The following is a 17,225-nucleotide window of genomic DNA, read 5'->3' on the forward strand; positions in this document are numbered from 1 at the left end:
GGATTGAGGCATATAACACCACTTTAGAAAAAAATGTTACAAATGCTTTAATAAAATTCGTTATAAGTTACAGTTTCCTAGAGAACAGGCTCCAGTGTACAAAATGAGGAGACAGAGCTGGAGGAGCAGGGGAAGCACCAGCAGGAGCCTCTCTGCCCACGGGAAAGAAGAAAGAGGGGCAGAAAGTTCTGACAGACATTTATTGGGGAAAAAATGTCCCTACCAGTGGATGCAGAAAGACATCAGTCCATGTCCCTCCATTCCTCCACCCCCAAAAGGCAAATGCATATGACAAGTCCTAAAGAAGTCATGTATGTTAACAGATCCAGGCGGACCACAAATCCACCTTCTGGGGCGCAGGGTTACTTGCAGGGATGCAGAGAAGCCGGAGGACAACTTGTCCTCAGTATTATTGGCCCTTGTAACCACACCACATGCAGCGGCACGGCGTCCTGGCTGATGTTTTTTGCAGCAAGCTAAAGCGGCTGGTCCCACCTGCCTGCAGAAAGGATTTCCCTTTCTGCAGGGACAGAGCCCTTCTCCCCACAGCAGGCTTCAGTGGGGAAGGAGCTGCAGTCCTCAGTGTGTGCTGCACAGGGAGCAGCTCTGGCCACCAGAGCCAAGTGGCAAAAAACCAACAGCACGCGTGGGTGAAGGAGAAGTGGCAGCAGGCATGGAGCCCTCCACTCAGGGCAAGGTCAGCACACAGACGCAGCGCTTGATGGTGAGGTGAAGAGCTGAAATGAAGCTGCTCCACAACAGGGACTTTGTGCAGCCAAGTCCCCTCGCATCGCCCCGCTCCAGTCTTCCACCTGCCCCTCCAGGCACTGCTTCTGGACAGGCGGCCGGCCAGGCAGAGCTGTGTTCCCTGCTGTGCCGTGGGGAAGGATGAACACGCAGAGAGGTGCAACCCAGCCAGCCTGAGCACAGAGGGGAGCCTGGCCACCTGTGTTTGCCCTTGCGGAGGTGGCAGCAGTCACTCCAGCGCAGCCATGAGGAGATGCAGTTCTCTGAAGGCGCTGCCATGGCGGCCGCTGAGCCCGGACTTGTTCTTTACAATGTTGCTGATGTTCTTCAGCTGCTTATAGCACAGCCTGCATTTATGGAGCCTGTGAAAACAGCAGACACAGCATGAATGCTTAGCTGCATGGGAGATGTGCCTGTTCCCTAAGTGCTCGAGATTCATCTCAAGCAGGAGAGAAAATGCAAGCCCTGCAAATGGCCTGACTGGAATGAGAGCATGACTCTGCAGGAACAGCAGGTCTCCAGCCCGCATCCTGATGAAGCAGGAGAATGGCATCCTCACAAGGGCTCTTTCACGCCTATTTTGCCCTTTGGCAGTGAAGTCTGAGGAAGAAAGAGGTGCTGTTTCCGGAGAGCTGGTTCTCAGAGCAGGGTTACCCTGTGAATGAACTGGAAGCCCAAGGCCTAGCTGACAACTCCTGCGCTTTGTGAGGTGAAGGGTGCAGCCACTGGCTGGTTTTACTTCTGACATACCTGAGCTTTGTTTAGGTATGACTCATTACAGAGAAAGAGAGAAAAGCAGTCTTTGGCCTTTTCCTCTGAGCAGGAGAGGTTGGTATTTGCAGACAAAGGGAAAGGCATGCCTGGTCTAGCATCAAAACCTCGAGGAAAAGGAGCAAAGCTCAACCAGAGAGAGGCTGGTTTAAAAGGGAGCAAGTGGAGGCAGTAAGAGCTTACCTCTCCTCTCTGGTGATGTCCACTCCTACAGAAGGTGGTGCAGCAAGTATGTCGGTGATCAGCGGCAGGAATCTCTGCAGAATGAGTTTCAAGGAGGTGCAGCCCGTTTGCACATAACTGAAAAGCAAACAGAGAATCAGACCCCACCTGAACTTCATTCCTTTCCCACACACATCCAGTTGGGGGGGGGGAACGGGGACACAACATATTCAACCCCTTCCCTCCAGCACTTGCAATCAGATAAGGAGAACAGCAAGTGCCAATACAGTCTTAGTTGGAGCTGAGACTGAGAAGTGAGCCTTTTCCCAAGGCATACATCCTGCTAAGTGGGACTTTCCTGCTCAAGAGTAGACATGTCCTGCTGAGGGTACCTGGCAGGATCCTCTCTCCTAGCAGGAAAGGATAGAAAACCCCGTCTTAAGCAACATTCTGCCTTCCCACCTAAAGATGAAATTCAAAGCAGTGTTCTAAGTGCAACAAAGACTGCCGTGGGATTTCATTTCCCTTGTCCCAGGCTGACAGTTTCATTCTCATCAGTGCACAGAGCCCACTGGGTCTGTATCTATCAGACCCTTCCTGGCTCACAGCTACCTTCACCTACACCAACACACACCAAACCTAAACATCCTGCCCCTAATGAGGACTTCCTGCCCACACATTCTTCCCATATCATTTCCTAACACTCACTTGGCCACTCCACTGTTATCTTCCAGGTGTTGTACCAGCACCATGGTGTACCTGCTCTGAATTTCCAGTTTTCTTTCAGCCACAAAAAGCCCCGAGGAGCCCTCCTATCAGCACCCACACTTCTCCCACTGAACACGGCATGTTCTCATGGCCTCACCTTTCGTATTTACTTTGGAGAAGTTTTTCTATCTGAGGCAGAACGACAGTGCATAAATCCAACTTCCAGAGAGACCTGAAAAGAAAAGCATGTGTTGCAAGGTCGGAGCGTGAGGCTTTCCAAAGTTGAGCTGACACAAAAGAAGTTTTCTGGCAGAAATGTCCAGGTAGCTGAGCCCAAGTTTACTGAGCAAGTTCACTAACTCCCCCTTGTGACAGAAAGCAGCAGGTTCTGACATTTAATTTTCTCCCTGCAGAATCACTTCATGAAGCCGTAAGACTTTGATTTTCCATACAAGACATCATTTACCAACAGAAAAGGCTCTGCACAACTCCAGCAGTCAGTGGCACTGCAGAGCTGGAGATGAGACCACGAGCACACACATTTCATGCTGCCATGGCCAGCTGGACACGAGGCAGGTGCAGCACAGCACTCCTGACACAGCCAGAAAGCTCTTTGGTATCCCGGCAATCCAGCACTCACGCTGTCTGGTTGACAATGTTCAAGAGGTCCACAACAACAGACAGGTCGTTGGTTGCTACAGCAGAGTCCACAGAGCTCTGAGAGAGAAGGAGAAGAAAACTATTGCAAAGTCTGAATTGGCTAGAATGGTGTAATAAATACCACATGCCACGTTTCAAAAAGCACAGCAGAAGAAATGAAGAGACTCTAGGTAAGAGAGGATAACTCTCTCCGTGTTTCATTGTGACCTTTCAAGCCCAGCTGGGCCATGGCAGCACTTTGCAACACACCCCTGGGCACAGACACTGTAAGAGCCCATCTTTTCTATGGGGCAGTCCCACAGCAGCCCATGGAGCTGCTCAGCTGCTCCCCTCATGAACCTCAGGCTTCTGCACTCCTTGCCTTGAAGTCACTGGTGCTCCATACAGCCCGCACAGTGTCCAGATTCTTGTGACGGCTGGTGAGCACCATGCACACAGTCTTGTGGCCTTTCCTGATCTGGGACATGATTTCTTCATCCACGAGCTCAGTCTGGCTTTGGTTTTTCAGAGCCTGAAAATACAGACACCAGTAGAGGAGCAATAACAGAACAGGATGGTACAGAAAGGGAAAGAGCTTTCTCTGTCCTCGAGGAGAGTTGGTTTTGGTGTACAGAGGGCCAAGAGGCCTCCAAGATATAAGAGGTAATGACTGTCGTGAAATAATGCTGTATGTGTAATGGCACACAACAATTTTCTACATGAATCACTGTCTAGTATGCAGACTCATTCGGTGTCTTTGTCCCATCCCGTGTCCCCTGGTTTAATAACACATTCCTCAGGAGCATGGACCAACACTGCTGTGTTTGCATCAGCCTGCCATCACTGACACAAGGGGCTGGCTGGTCCAGCAGCCCTGAGGTGCTAACCCCACAGGAACTGCAAGTTGAAGCAGCTGGGAGGCAGGAGAGAAGCTGGCAAGGGAAGCACCATGTGAGCAGGAGGAGAGCAGAAGGGGACATGTTCTTTGCCTGCCGTGTTCAGTGCCAATGACTTCAGGCTGCAGAAAGCACTAAAAACCCTTCTGCACCTCCAAGAATAGCCACTTTCTGATGCCACCGACACCAAGAGAAACGTCTGACCAAAGATACTTACTGGTAGGAAGTCAGAGGCTTTCAGGCCAATGGGCTCGTTCCTGGCTGCAGGAATAACTGATGGCTCTGCCCTGGGCAGAGGAGTTGATGAAGCAATTGGTGGCCTCTGAATTGGCTCAGGCTGCAGGAGAAATTGGGACAGAAGTTCTAGCAGCAGGAACATGGCCGTAGCCTCATGCCTTCTTTCCCCTCAAAACAGTTTCCCATTTGCTGGTATGGGTTAGAAGGCAATAAAATATCCCTCAGGTACACATCAGGCTTCAATGGAGGTTTGCAAAGAACAGGCAGACACTCCAGCAGAAGTGCTGAATGCTGTCATTGTTACTGGCTAAAAAATGAGGGCAATGGGCCGCGGCCAGCCTGAAGGCAGAGAGAATTCTAAAGAAGCCAGAACATCCTGTCTGGCTCCCAGGAGCTGCTTGAGATTCTGGCTATCACAGCTTCAGTTTGAGTGCCTGCAGAAATGTAGCACCTGAGTTCACTTCAGAGTGCCCCTACTTGAGTTGAAGGAAGAAATATCATCATATGAGAAGGAAACAAATGCAGTACAGCCATCATCTGCTGAAGGCCCAGCCTTCAAGTCTGCTGCGCAGGTGAGACACGTGGATGGACTAAGAATGAAGCTGCACTTTTATTATTTTTAAAAAGAGGAATGAGCTTGATTGAAATTAGCACAGCTTCTAGAATTCACCAATCTCTCACGGCAGGGATGTGCACAGCCATTAGCAGATTATGCTGTACGTACAAGCTCTTGCTTTGGCAACGGGGTCTGGACTTCCACAGGTTGGTCAGGCTTTGCTGCTTCCTTTGCAGTAACAGGCTCTATCAAGACAGAAAGAAGAGGGAAAGGAGAAATTGACTGTTCCTCACAAGAGAAGCTTAGAGTGCAGGCATTGCAAAGCTAGTCTACAATTAGTGATCACTGCAGACGTGCAACTCTCCCCGTTTGAAGAACCATTAACCTCATCCCCACCAAGCTGTTATTTTCAAACTCACCATCCTCTGGGGGGGCTGGAAAGGGCTCGTTCATTCGAGGAGGAGTTCGAGCTACGGAGAAAGAGAAAATAAATGACAGAGTCATCCAAGGCTACAGATTAGTAATAGGTCAGCCTTGGAGCTGGGAGATCTCCAGCAGCTCCACTGATTAGGGCAATCAGAGATACAGCAAGCAGTTATCTTCTGCAGACCTTGACGCTATTGTTGAATTTAGCCAAAGGCTTTTAGCCTTCATGGATGGGACAAAACTGACTCGTGTAGCTCACTGCTGTAGAATGATGAAGCACAAGGCACTGTCACAGCAAATCACATCAGAAAATACATTCACCTCCAAATAAACTCACTTACCAAAGTAAATAGAAATAGTGATTTCCTTATAAAGAGTATCTCATTTTCTTCATTAACAGAAAATGAGATACAGGCATTGCTCTGTGCCTCCTAAACAACACTTATCGCTTTCAAAAAACATTTCACCTTTCCTTCTTTAACAGGGGCTGCTGATTTTACACAAATCAGAATTCTAAGCAAAGAGAAGATCCTGTAATACAGCAATGCCACCTAACCAGGACAGGAAGGCTCCGTGCTTACAATGGAGCTCTGCATTCTGGGCCAGACTTCAATCAGACATCACTGCATGCTAGTAAAGGGGTAACCTTTCAGAAGTTTGCCAACGTGCTTTGTGGTTCACAGTCCAAGCACAGAACCCTGAAGCCTTCTAAACTCCCTCAGGTCACAGATGCAGCTGTTATTACAGTGCACCAAAGTTCACTGCTGCTGAATCAGTTTAGTGCCTACTGCTCTGAACTAGCCACATCACTCAAAAGCACAATAAGCCATAGTACTAACAGATGGCATTCTTGGGCTGGAAGATCTCTTTGTAATCCTCTGGGTTCTGGATCTCAGCCTTGGATTCCTTCTCATCCCGCTCCTCTTCACTGCTGGGACTGCGTCTCTCGCTCTCTGAACTGTGCTTCACTCTGCTGTGAAAGGAAGAGATGCTATTAGTGCACGTCCCACACAGCCCCTGTGAGACAGAACAGAAGCACTGAGCTCCTTCTCCGTTTCCTTACAATGTTGAAGCTACAACAAAGCAGATTTCCCTTACCTCTGAGGCTTGCTGCAGCTAGTTGAGGGTCTGTCATAGCTGCGACGAAGGGAGGACCCTGTGGGGGTGGGCTGAGCCAGAGGCTCGTCGTTCCTGAGCAGCCCATGAGGAACCGAACCTGATTTTGTGACTCTGCTGAGATCCACAACAAAGGAAGAGACTGTGCTCTGTGCACAGGAAACTCCTATCTGCAGAGGCAAAAGATCAAGGTAGTTCACTGAACAGCACGGACCACGTCAGCCCTTCTGAGATCAGAGTGACAGTGCTTGAGAACGTGCCAAGTCAGTACTTTGGCTTCTTCAGTTGCAAACAGCCAGTGTTTCATAAAACGCTCTGACAAAACATACAGTTTCATCTGGTAGTGGTCAAGCTAAGTCCCCTTTCTTTCCTCCAGAAAACAAAGATGAAGTGGAGCACAAAGCTCCTGAAAAAAAAACAAGCCCAGAAGCTTTGTCTAAGCACTGGACACACTGCATGGCCGCTTGCAGTCTGACACAGCCTTACAGGTCAGGAGGCCTGCAAGCAGGAGGATTTATCTCATGTTTTGCAACCCCCCCCTCCCCAGCTCCTCACAAACGGTGTCTTACCAGCTGGTTGTTGCAGATAGCTAGGTCAGCCACTTTTCCCCAGTTCACTAAGACCACATCAAAGCAGCGCTCTGGCTCCCAGCCGTATACACGCAGAGAATCCTGGTAGCCACCATACAAACAGCAGCCATCTGGGTTGAAAAGAACACACCTGGGAGAAGGCAGATGGAGAAATCAGACACAGCTTTCCAACGCCACGCACTCCCCAGGGCTGTATCCTGACTTCTCTGAACACCTCCAGCACTGTTCTCAGTAAGCATCTGGTGAACCGGTTCAAATTTCTCTCCACAGCTTTCCCTCTCATAAAACCTCCAGTCCAGCCCCAGTTTTGGTCTCTGCCTGGTAGGAATTTTACTGTGGTAGGAATTTAATATACCTGACAGGAGTAGCCTCCTCTTCAATACAGCTCACAACATGAAACTTCTCCAAGTCCCAGAAACGAATGGTCCTGTGCACAGGACAGAATAAAAATCATTGCTCATCTGTCTGGAAATCTGCCTTGGGATCAAGTATTAAAGTAACCCACCCAAAACCACAACAAATTCCACTGTTGCGCATGCATGATGAACTTGCACAGAGGACCAGTGTAGCTAAGATCTGTAAGTCCAGCCCAAGATGCTTAGAGGCTCTAGAAATGTATAGGTTTTTAGAGCAGAAGCAGAGGACTGCCTGCTGTACACACAGGATTAGTGAGCCACTCGAGCCCACTGCATTGTTTTCTGGCTTGGCAGGGAGCATGAGCAGTTTTGGATGAGAAGGTAAGAGCTCTATATTCTGTACATCACAATATGTCATGCTGTTGGCTAGGTGACACGCTCTTGCAATGGTTTGAGTCGTGTGACGTTCCTGCTTGCCGTGTTCCTAAAAGGAAGGGCATCAGGAAAGGGAAGTGTTATCAACAATTCCCTTTCTTCTCCTTCCTCTGTCTTTACCTGTCAGAGCTGCCAGAAGCCAAAAGGTATTCACTGGGATGGAATTCAACAACATTGACTGGGCCAGAATGTCCTGTGAACTCGAACATTACCTTTCCAGCAGTCAGATCCCACAGCTGGAAGAAAGTAAGGAAGGGCCAGAAATTGATATGGTATATCCAACTTAGTCAACATTACTAATGAAGAAGTACATTTATTTAGCAACTTTTACTAAGATGACTCTTGCCACGTTTAGGGATCACAATTCTACCATCATAAAAACCTGAATTTTCATGAGCATAGTGCCAACATATCTGCTGGACAAGGACACTTCATCACACGTAACTCATGTGGGGATGCTGCGGGCCACTGGACACGATCCCCAATAAACACTTGTCCTGGCAAAGTCACAGAGCCCAGCCAGCTGCCTAACGAACAAAAGGGGCCTATGAGGGACTGTTGGTAATGCCTTGCTCAGCCAGCCAACCAACCAGCAAGTCCAGTATTCACATAAGGTGAGGGAGATGTCATAATGAATTACCTTGACAGTGTGATCATCAGCAGCAGAGGCTAACCACTTGCCATCAGGACTAAATCGGAGGCATCTCACTGCTTGTGTGTGACTCTGCCACCAGAAAAACAAAAACAATTTTCCTGTGGTTTTTTTTTTTTTCTTTTTCTTTTTCCTTCCTTTGGAGGGAATTCTGGCTTTTGTCTTTTGATACAGAATCATAGAATCACAAGGTTAGAAAGGACCTACAAGATAGTAATCCAGTTGTCCTTCTCTCACATTACTACCACTAAGCTACTAAACCATAGCTTAGTTTAGCACCTCATCCAGATGCCTCTTGAACACTGCCAGGATGGAGACTCCACCACCTCCCTGGGCGACCATTCCAGCACCTGATTGCTCTCTGAGAGAAAAAGTTTTTCCTTATACATAATCTAAATTTTCTCTGGTGCAACTTGTGGCCATTTCCTTGGCTCCTGTTTGTTGTCTCTGGGAGAAGAGGTCGAACCCCTCCTCATCACAGCCTCCCTTCAGGAAGCTGCAGTGCACGATGAGGTCTCCTTGAGCCTCCTCTTCTCCAGGCTAAACAATCCCAGCTCCCTCAGCCGTTCCTCATCAGACTTTTGCTCCAGACTCCTCACCAGTTTTGTTGCCCTTCTGTGGACACATTTCAGGGCCTCAATGTCTTTCTTGTAGTGAAGAGCCTAAAACTGAACACAGTACTCGAGGTTCGGCCTCACCAGTGCTGAGTACAGGGCGATGAGCTCCCTGCTCCTGCTGGCCACACTACTTCTAATGCAGGCCAGGATGCTGTTGTGTGCACCTGGGCACACTGTGGGCTCATGTTCAGCCGAGCATCAACCAACACCCCCAGGTCCCTTTCCTCTTCACAGTCATCCAGCCACTCAGCCCCAAGCCCACAGTGCTGCATGGGGCTGTTGTGGCCGATGAGAATCAAATTGAAGCTAAACAGATTTCTTTGTTAAGACACATGAGATGTTAATACACTGGCTTCTAGATGGGATGTATATATAATAATATATAATTAACATATCATTCTTTGGGTAGAAGAAAGCTCCATGAACAGAATCATGTCAGCTGTAGGGGAAATGTCAAGTCAAACCCTGAAACAGTGATTGAGCACCTGGTGGGAAGGCAGGGCCAACTCAGGGGAGCTCAGGTGCAAGCAATGTACCTGAGTGACTGGAAGGGGTGGAACCAGCATCCATCCCTTCCCAGACCTCATTTAAGGGTTGGCAGTGGAGGTGAGGGCATCTCTTGTTGGAGGCCCCTGCATACTTGAAGCCTTCTAAAGGTAAGAAGCTCTTTTCCTTCATTTCTGTATCTGTTGCATTTTGGGCTTGTTCTTATTTGCTGAAGCCAAAGACTTTGCCACTCTGCATTATAACCCTGTTACATCAGTGCAGTGGGGACTTCATGGTGATAGCAGTCAGAGCATGAAGAAACTCTTACTCATGGAAGCCAGCCAGACTGAAGTACATTAACTCCTATGATACCCATTTTGTGTTCCCATACAGTTCAAAGGTCTACAGAGCTTCATTAGACCACTTCACATGCAGACCTTGTTTTTATATCAGGAAACTAGAAAGTTAATTGCACATCATCCCTCCAAGGTTTGCCCACAAGCCCTAGAGGAGGAAGAAATCTTTCTCCTGATGATGTTTTACCTTATACTTGAAGATGCAGCCTTTTCTTCGTACGTCCCACAGCTACAGGGGGGAAAAAGCAAACAAAATATGCTTAGAAAGGTACATGGCTGGGGGTGCAAGAGCCCTGCCAAAACATACTATCAATCTACTATTGATAGCAGACAGCTGATAATAGAATAGATAGAAATTGCTGGAGGGGCTGCTAAAGCCCTGCTCACTCCAGCTACACTTCCTAGCCTAGTTTCCCAAGTGAGAATCACTTCTGCAAGGTATTTCCTACTACAGAAGCTCTGCTGCTGCAGACAAATACCAGCCTGCTTAAGCAGGTGCACTCCACAGTGATGAGTACATCTGTTCTGTGCTTGCTGACTCCAGCTCACAGCAGGCACCTACCCTGAGCCCTGTGGAACAAGCCACATTCCACAGCTGAGGAGTCACCCTCATGAGTTACCACTGTGAAGGCACATGCATGAATTTCACAAGCACTCACAAATGCCCTGCCCCCACACAAACACTAATGAAGATGTACAGCATCTACCAGCAGCTCAGCACAAGACATGCTCTGGTTCTCTTCATAACAAAAGGGCTGCAAGTAAAGAGAGTAATCTCCAGAGGAAGGCAAGCTTTACCTTAATGTCTGTATCCAGAGAGCCAGATGCCACGAAACTGCCATAAGGATGGAAGTCAAGGCTGCAGATGTTTGCTTTATGACCAAGTAGTGTACGAAGAACTGGGAAAGGAGAAGCAAAGCAGGGAGAAAGAATTAGGAGCAAGTATTTAGTACCTCATCTCACCTCAACAACATGCAGGAGTTTAGTAAGACTGTCCTCGCTGCTAAACAAATGCTACATATGGTTTATTCACCTCTATGTATTATTCTACCAAAATGCCTCCAACTCTACCCTCACAATGCACAGAAACAGCAATAGGGGCCCATGTTCATACAGTCTTAAAACCAGCTGAGTTTCAGGGGATCTTTAAAGGTCATTTAATTCAACTCCTGTGCAATGAACAGGGAATGTTCAACACTCCTAATGAAATCCCTGTCCTCAGGTATGGAAACCATGAACAGAATTCAGCTGTGACCAATCTGAAAATAAAACTAAAAAGGTGTGCTTAGAGGCAGCTGTCTGACAGTGTTATCTTTCCACTCATTGTAAAGAGCAAAACAGTAGGTGGGGTAGTTCCAGCCAGGAAGTGGAAGGGACACCATTCACCCTGTGGATATCAGATGGGCCCTTTTTGAGTGCTCTGCACAAGCCTGACTTCCACCTCTTATGTTGCAGTATTTGCATCAGGCTCCTTCAACTGCTCCTTCCTGCTTACAGAGTGGGAATGGGCACTCAGAAAGCAGGAGGTGAAGAAAATGACCCACTATTTGAGCAAGCCATCAACAAAGTAATGCTCTTGTAATTCTGGAAACCAGAAGGGACCCGCTGAACAGGTACATCTATCTCTGAGAGCAGAAGTCAATGTTGAGAAGCAAAAATTGCTCATATAATGACAGGGACAATCTCTCTCTACCACCAGTCATCTGGGATAACATCACGGTTCCCCTGGTACCAATTAGCTTGAGCCAGATTTGAAATGCTCATTAGCACAGATGCTGGTCCATAGGCCTACTACTAACTCCAGCTAGATCAGTTACTCTGCACTGGTAGAGTCAAACTCAGTTATAACTGAACTGATTCTAACTGAATGATAAAAGTGCTCTTTGTTTTCTGTGACACAGCTGTTTGCCTCGTTTCTTCAACTCATGATGAGTAAGAATCAAACTACAACATCCTCATGGTAAAACTGGCTGCCCATGGTTTGGATGAGCTGGGTGAAACACTGGCTGATGGCTGGGCCCAAAGATTTGCTGTCAATAGAGTTAAATCCAATTGGCAGCCAGTCATGAGCGGTGTCTTCCAGGGCCTGGTACTGGGGTTGCTTCTATTTAACATCCTTATGAATAATCTTGATGAGGGGATTGAGTGCACCTTCAGAAAGTTTGCAGATGACACCAAGTTGGGAGGGAGTATTAATCTGCTTGAGGGGAGAAAGGCACTGTGGGGGGATCTGGATAGAATGGACTGATGGGCCAAGGTTAACTGTATGAGTTTCAATAGGGCCAAGTGCCGGGTCCTGCATTTTGGTCACAGCAACCCCAGGCAACCCTACAGGCTTCAGGAGCAGTGACTGGAAAGCTGCCTGACAGAAAGGGACCTTGGGGTAGTGATGGATGTTGAATATGAGCCAGCAGTGTGCCCAGGTGGCCAAGAAGACAAAGGCATCCTGGCTTGTATCAGGAATGCTGTGGTGAGAAGGATGAGGGAAGTCATCCTGCCCCTGTACTCGGCATTGGTGAGGCCTCACTTTGAGTTCTGCGTTCAGTTTTGGGCACCTCAGTACAGAAAGGGCACGGAGGTGCTGGAGCAGGTGCAAAGAAGGGCAACAAGGCTGGTGAAGGGCTTGGAGAATGTGGCCTGTGAGGAGAGGCTGAAGGAGCTGGGGCTGTTTGGTCTGGGGGAAAAGAGGCTGGGAGGAGACCTTATTGTTCTCTTCCAATACCTGAAAGGTGCTTACAGCAAAGAGGGGCTGATCTCTTCTCACTGGTGACAGGAAGAGGGGAAATGGCTCCAAGTTGCACCAGGGTAAGTTTAGGTTGGATATCAGGAAAAGCTTCTCTACAGAAAGAGTTGTTAAGCACTGGAATGGGCTCCACAGGGAGGTGGTTGAGTCACCATCCCTGGGTGTGCTTAAAAACTGTCTGGAGGTGGTGCTCAGGGATGTGACTTAGCAGAGGGTTGTCAGAGTTAGGGTAGCATGGTCAGGTTGCAGTTAGACTTGATGATCTTTAAGGTCTTTTCCAATCTGAGTGATTCCATGCAGCATTTCTGCTGGACTCCACTCAAGGGATTCACAGCACTTCAGCAAATTTGTTGCAGCTGTCCTCCAAAGGATCAGAGCCTGATGAGTTCACAGCTTTTACAGTTTAATGAAAGTTAGGTCTTTGTCTCCTTCTGTGCTGTGCAAGAGCAGAAAGGGAGAAAAACTGAAGAAAAAAATTCCTCAAAAAATACATTGAAGAAAAAAGGAAAGATCTCACCTGAAAGTGAGAGCAAGAAGTCAGCAAGCAGGAGGTGCCTGGACTTGTGTAGAACCTAACAGATTTTCATTCTGATTTTAGTGTTAAGTATATCCTTCCATTAAGGCTGAAGCTACGAGTACCATTTATATATGCCCTGTTATTCCTGATGTGTAGAAAAACTTATCTGGAACACAGATTTCAATCTCAGATGAGGTCAAAATCCTGGAAGCTACTTCCTCAGCTCCATCTCCACAATAAATGCACAGATTTCTCCTTTGGTATGTACACAGACCTCTACTGTTTCAAGCAGGAATTCCACAAATGCCCTCTAACAGTACTGAAAACAAAAGCAAGGCTGGGCATTTCTTCTTACATTAGGAACGTTGTGAGTTGGCATAAACACTGAGCATAAAGATATGGCAGAAATGTATGTATAAATAGAAGAGAAAACTCATGGCAACATACTTTTGGCAGCTTCCAGGTCCCAGACTCGAATGGACCCTGACTGGGACCCTGCAACAAGAAGTTCCTCCTTGGCACTGATCTGTAGGCTCTCAATGGGTGTTGTGTGGCCTGACAAGCTCTGCAATAAAAACCACAGGAGACAAGCAGTGGGCACTGTTTAAGTCCCCAGTGGCACAGCTCACGCTGGACTGGAAGCTATTTAGCTGGGAGCAGCTGGTTGTGCCGCTGCTCCTTTTTCCTCAGCAGCTGGTAGAGCATCCCAAAGACCATCCCTGCAGCTAGCACTGTGCACCCATCTTCCATGTTATCCCACTTGCTGGAACACTGATTTTTTTTTCAAGGCTGCATCAACAGAAACATGTGCAGCTGAACATTAAGTGCAGATGCCCAGATGAGGCTGACACATGCTTATATTAAAGGAATTATGCTAGGCAAGCACAATGGCACTGTGCTTATTCTAAGTGGGTCATACAGGTCTCACAAACAGGTTACAAAATCAAAGCAAGCACAAAAGCAGGGCCATTCAAAACCTTCCCAAAAGCAAGGAGCCACATGTTGCTGCCAGCACTGGATGTCACAATGATAACATGGTGCTATCATTGAAATATTAATTGGAAGCAGGAGCTTATAATTCATATGTATGCATTTTCTTTCATCCTTGAGCATCTGAAAGCTCACCAATTATCTAAGAATTTTGAAAAGGCTAGTATTTAATATCAGTGTACACACTATTATTATAGGCCTTTTGCTCATCAATTAAGCAATATGATTATCCCCTGCTTTACCTCACCCTCACACAGGTCTTTTGAAACAGTTAAGCCAGCTCTGTGCCTCCACTCAGGTACAGAAGTTGGGGATGGCAGCAGAAAGCCACCTGTTTTAATGGGGATTTCTCTGGATTTCAAGCAGATCTGCAGCACTCCAGGGCTACAACTGTCACTGTGCAGGAAGGGACAAACAGGAATCAAGCCTGCAGTGCTACTTGCTAAACTTCTTTCTCTTCTCCTCAAAGTGAATCCCAACCCTGAATCCCAACGCTATCTCACTTTGCCTAGAGAAATCCTTCCATAATGCAACATTATGTTGTTAATTAAACAAGTGATGAGGGACACTTGCTCTAGATACTTTTCCACAACACCCACTTGAAGGAAAAGTGATACAGCACAGACAGCTGTTAAATGTGCTGTAGTGGTAACCCTACTCTTCCTAACATGCTGTGCCCAGGATTATGCTTTCCCAGCCTATGGTCAAGTCAGTATTCTAACTTTGTGCTGACAATAAGTGACTGTGGGACAGGTGGAAATGCTTCCTGCTAGGAGGGCAAACTCCCAGATGCAAATTTGGCCCTTGTAGCTCATACTACCAGATGAGCTGTCCTCATGCAAAACTGTAATTACCTGCAGCACAGTAACAGAAGACTCAGTATTTATTATCTGAGAGAACACAAGTTCTGCTGGAGCACAGAGCCATCCCTGATCATCCTTGGAACAGCAGCCTCACTGATAATCAAATTCTGTCCCAAACTTTTGCTAGCATCTGGCCAACTGGCTTTGCATTGATAAATTCTATTCACAAGTCCCACAGCCTACACCCCTCTCTTTCCTCGTTCCCCACCTTTCCTATCTCAGAATTAATGCTCCCCTCCCCAGGAAGCTGAAGCAGGCCCACTCTCACCATGACACAGTTGGACTTGTTAACTGACCACACGTTGACCCGACAGTCATCTCCTCCGGTCGCCAGCAGCCGGCCCGATTTCTTCCCCAGGACTAATGAGGACACGTTGCTGCTGTGAGCCACGATCTCTTCTGCACAAGATGAAGCAAGCAGTTAGGATGGTCCACGTTACAGATTTTCCACCCCATCCCTTCTAAAAAGGTTAAAAAAAAATCTTCTTGCTCCAGAAAGCATTTCCAGTTTCCACCAGACAAGCTGCAGCAGCTTGCAAGTCAGATAAGAAGTCACACTATTATCCGGCTTCAAACAGTCCTTCTGGGCTCTGTCTGCTGCACTTAAGATGTTTGCTGGCCAAGCTTCACGACTCCAGTGCTCACATGGCTTCCTAAAAGCATCTTCTCTCCCCAGCAGCAATGCAGCAGCTTTTAAAGACTGCAGCAACCTGCTCACTGAGGCTGCTTTTCCTTCCGCACCGAGGTGGGTCAGCAGAGCTGCTTCAGAAGCTGCAATGATAAGCAGCAGAAACACACTCCTAGAAAAGAACTCTAACCTGGAGAGCTGCATCCAACCCCAGAGGGACTCGTACAGTTTGTTACCTGACAGAGCAAAATGCCAGACTCAGCAGAGGGAGAGGTGGAGCTGCCTCCCTGTGCCAAAGTGAAACTTAGCAATGCCACAGACAGAGGAAGGTTGGGCGTTTATCTGAAGGGGCACCAAGAAGCAAACGTGACTGATATGGAAAGACTGGAGGGCTGATGGAAATGCTAGAGTTCTAGGAAAGAAAGCCTTGCAAGCATGCGGCAAAAGATAAGCCAAAAGAGCGCTTTTGCACAGACATCAATTTTTATAATGGATTTTAAAACCCACCCAAATTTTTGGCAGGAGCTTTTGGCAGATGAATTTACCAATTTCTTCCCCTGGCTCCTCTCTTCTTTGAGAGTTTACTGCATTTGCTGGCCTAATAGATATGAAATTTGTCATAAAAGGGGCAGGCAGTAATCAATTCAGCTCTGCTTGGGGTTGCTCTGGTGGGAAGGGCGATGTGACCGTGCAAAGCACATCACTAATCCAAAGGGCCATCAGACAGCTGCAGCAATAATTACATCTGCTTTGATCTCAGGCTCTGAGTGTTTTTCTGAAAGCAAAACTGCGCAACTTTCACTTCAGCTGGAGGAACACCTTTCAAATTACACAGGTAAATGGACTTAAACGAGATGAGCCAAGCTGAAAGTACGTGTGCTCTGTGATGAAAGACCAATCTTCCTCAGGACGACGCTGAAGGAGGTACGTGTGCAAAGAATCAAAGGCAACAAGCAGTACAATTAGTACTGAGAGACCAACTCACTTGTAAAAAAGTTAAGTACAGATGCTGAGCGCTGTTGCTACCAATAGGAATGCATCAGCACCCCGTGCTTTTCCTCTTCCTGGTTTCATTCTTCACAGTAGAGCGGATGTTTCAGTGTCACGGCTGAAGCCCCAACCCCAGCCCACACGTGGGCCCTCCCCTCAGCCCCAGGGCCTTTTCTCGGGGTCCACAACGCCACCGAGCCCCCCAACAGCACTCTGAAGAGGACGCCGAGGGAGGGCAGAGCCCAGCACCGCGACGTGTCGATCTGCTGCCGGAGGTTCCCGCAGCTGCAATTTCAGCAGGACGGCACAGAAATCCGCTTTTCCGCCCCTCACACAGGGCGCGGGCGGCTCACCTCGGTGCAGTGCCACCTCCCGGCCCAGGCCCGCTCCCAACAGCCGGTTCCCCCCCGCGTCCCCCCACCACTCACGCAGCTTCCAGGCCGTCTTGGTGACGACGGCCGCTGCCATCTCCCGCCGGCCGCCAGGCTCCGCGCCCGGCTCGGGGCTCGACCCCCGCCGCGTCCTAGCACGGCCGCTCCCCCGCCACCATCCGCAGCTCCGCCGCCTCTCTTCGAGCTTCTCCTGGCCGCCGATCCCCGCGGGGCGGCCCGTGGAGGCCGACGGACCCGCACCCGTCCGCTCGCAAGGCTCGGATGCCCCGACCCGCCCCCCTTTGCCCCTTCTTGCCCGGCGCCTGGCAACCGGGCCCTGGCAACCGGCCCCCCACCGCCAACCTCGGGCACG

At 48.5% G+C, this 17,225-nt stretch overlaps 1 protein-coding gene across 2 annotated transcripts; it reads right to left on the minus strand.

The window, feature by feature from the left end:
* Positions 1-32: 32 nt before the first annotated feature.
* On the minus strand, positions 33-17,177 carry KATNB1 (katanin regulatory subunit B1). Of its 2 annotated transcripts, none has more exons than XM_052685864.1 (19): positions 16,910-17,177; positions 15,132-15,262; positions 13,458-13,575; positions 10,549-10,649; positions 9,938-9,979; positions 8,280-8,363; positions 7,760-7,875; positions 7,204-7,275; positions 6,828-6,978; positions 6,241-6,428; positions 5,982-6,112; positions 5,136-5,186; positions 4,885-4,961; positions 4,141-4,260; positions 3,410-3,559; positions 3,029-3,105; positions 2,546-2,620; positions 1,702-1,818; positions 33-1,109 (listed from the first exon to the last, which is right to left on the minus strand). In XM_052685864.1, the coding sequence occupies exons 1-19, from the start codon at positions 16,947-16,949 to the stop codon at positions 977-979; spliced, it is 1,974 nt and encodes a 657-aa protein (XP_052541824.1). In that variant the 5' UTR covers positions 16,950-17,177; the 3' UTR covers positions 33-976. The 2 variants fall into 2 exon arrangements, with proteins under 2 accessions (XP_052541824.1, XP_052541823.1); XM_052685863.1 differs by having other exon boundaries at positions 5,982-6,115; positions 16,910-17,174.
* Between the last annotated feature and the right edge of the window lie 48 nt (positions 17,178-17,225).

The sequence above is a fragment of the Tympanuchus pallidicinctus genome, unplaced genomic scaffold (genome assembly GCF_026119805.1).
Source record: "Tympanuchus pallidicinctus isolate F22 unplaced genomic scaffold, pur_lepc_1.0 scaffold22, whole genome shotgun sequence".
In the NCBI taxonomy this organism is placed as follows: Eukaryota; Metazoa; Chordata; class Aves; order Galliformes; family Phasianidae; genus Tympanuchus; species Tympanuchus pallidicinctus.

Coding starts and splice junctions, on each gene's coding strand:
- KATNB1 (XM_052685863.1), bottom strand. CDS start 16,949: ATGGCAGCGGCCGTCGTCACCAAGACGGCCTGGAAGCTGC. Junction 9,980..10,548: donor CTCTGGATACAGACATTAAG/GTAAAGCTTGCC, acceptor TCCCCCCTGTAG/CTGTGGGACGTACGAAGAAA. Junction 2,621..3,028: donor AACATTGTCAACCAGACAGC/GTGAGTGCTGGA, acceptor TTTTCTTTTCAG/GTCTCTCTGGAAGTTGGATT.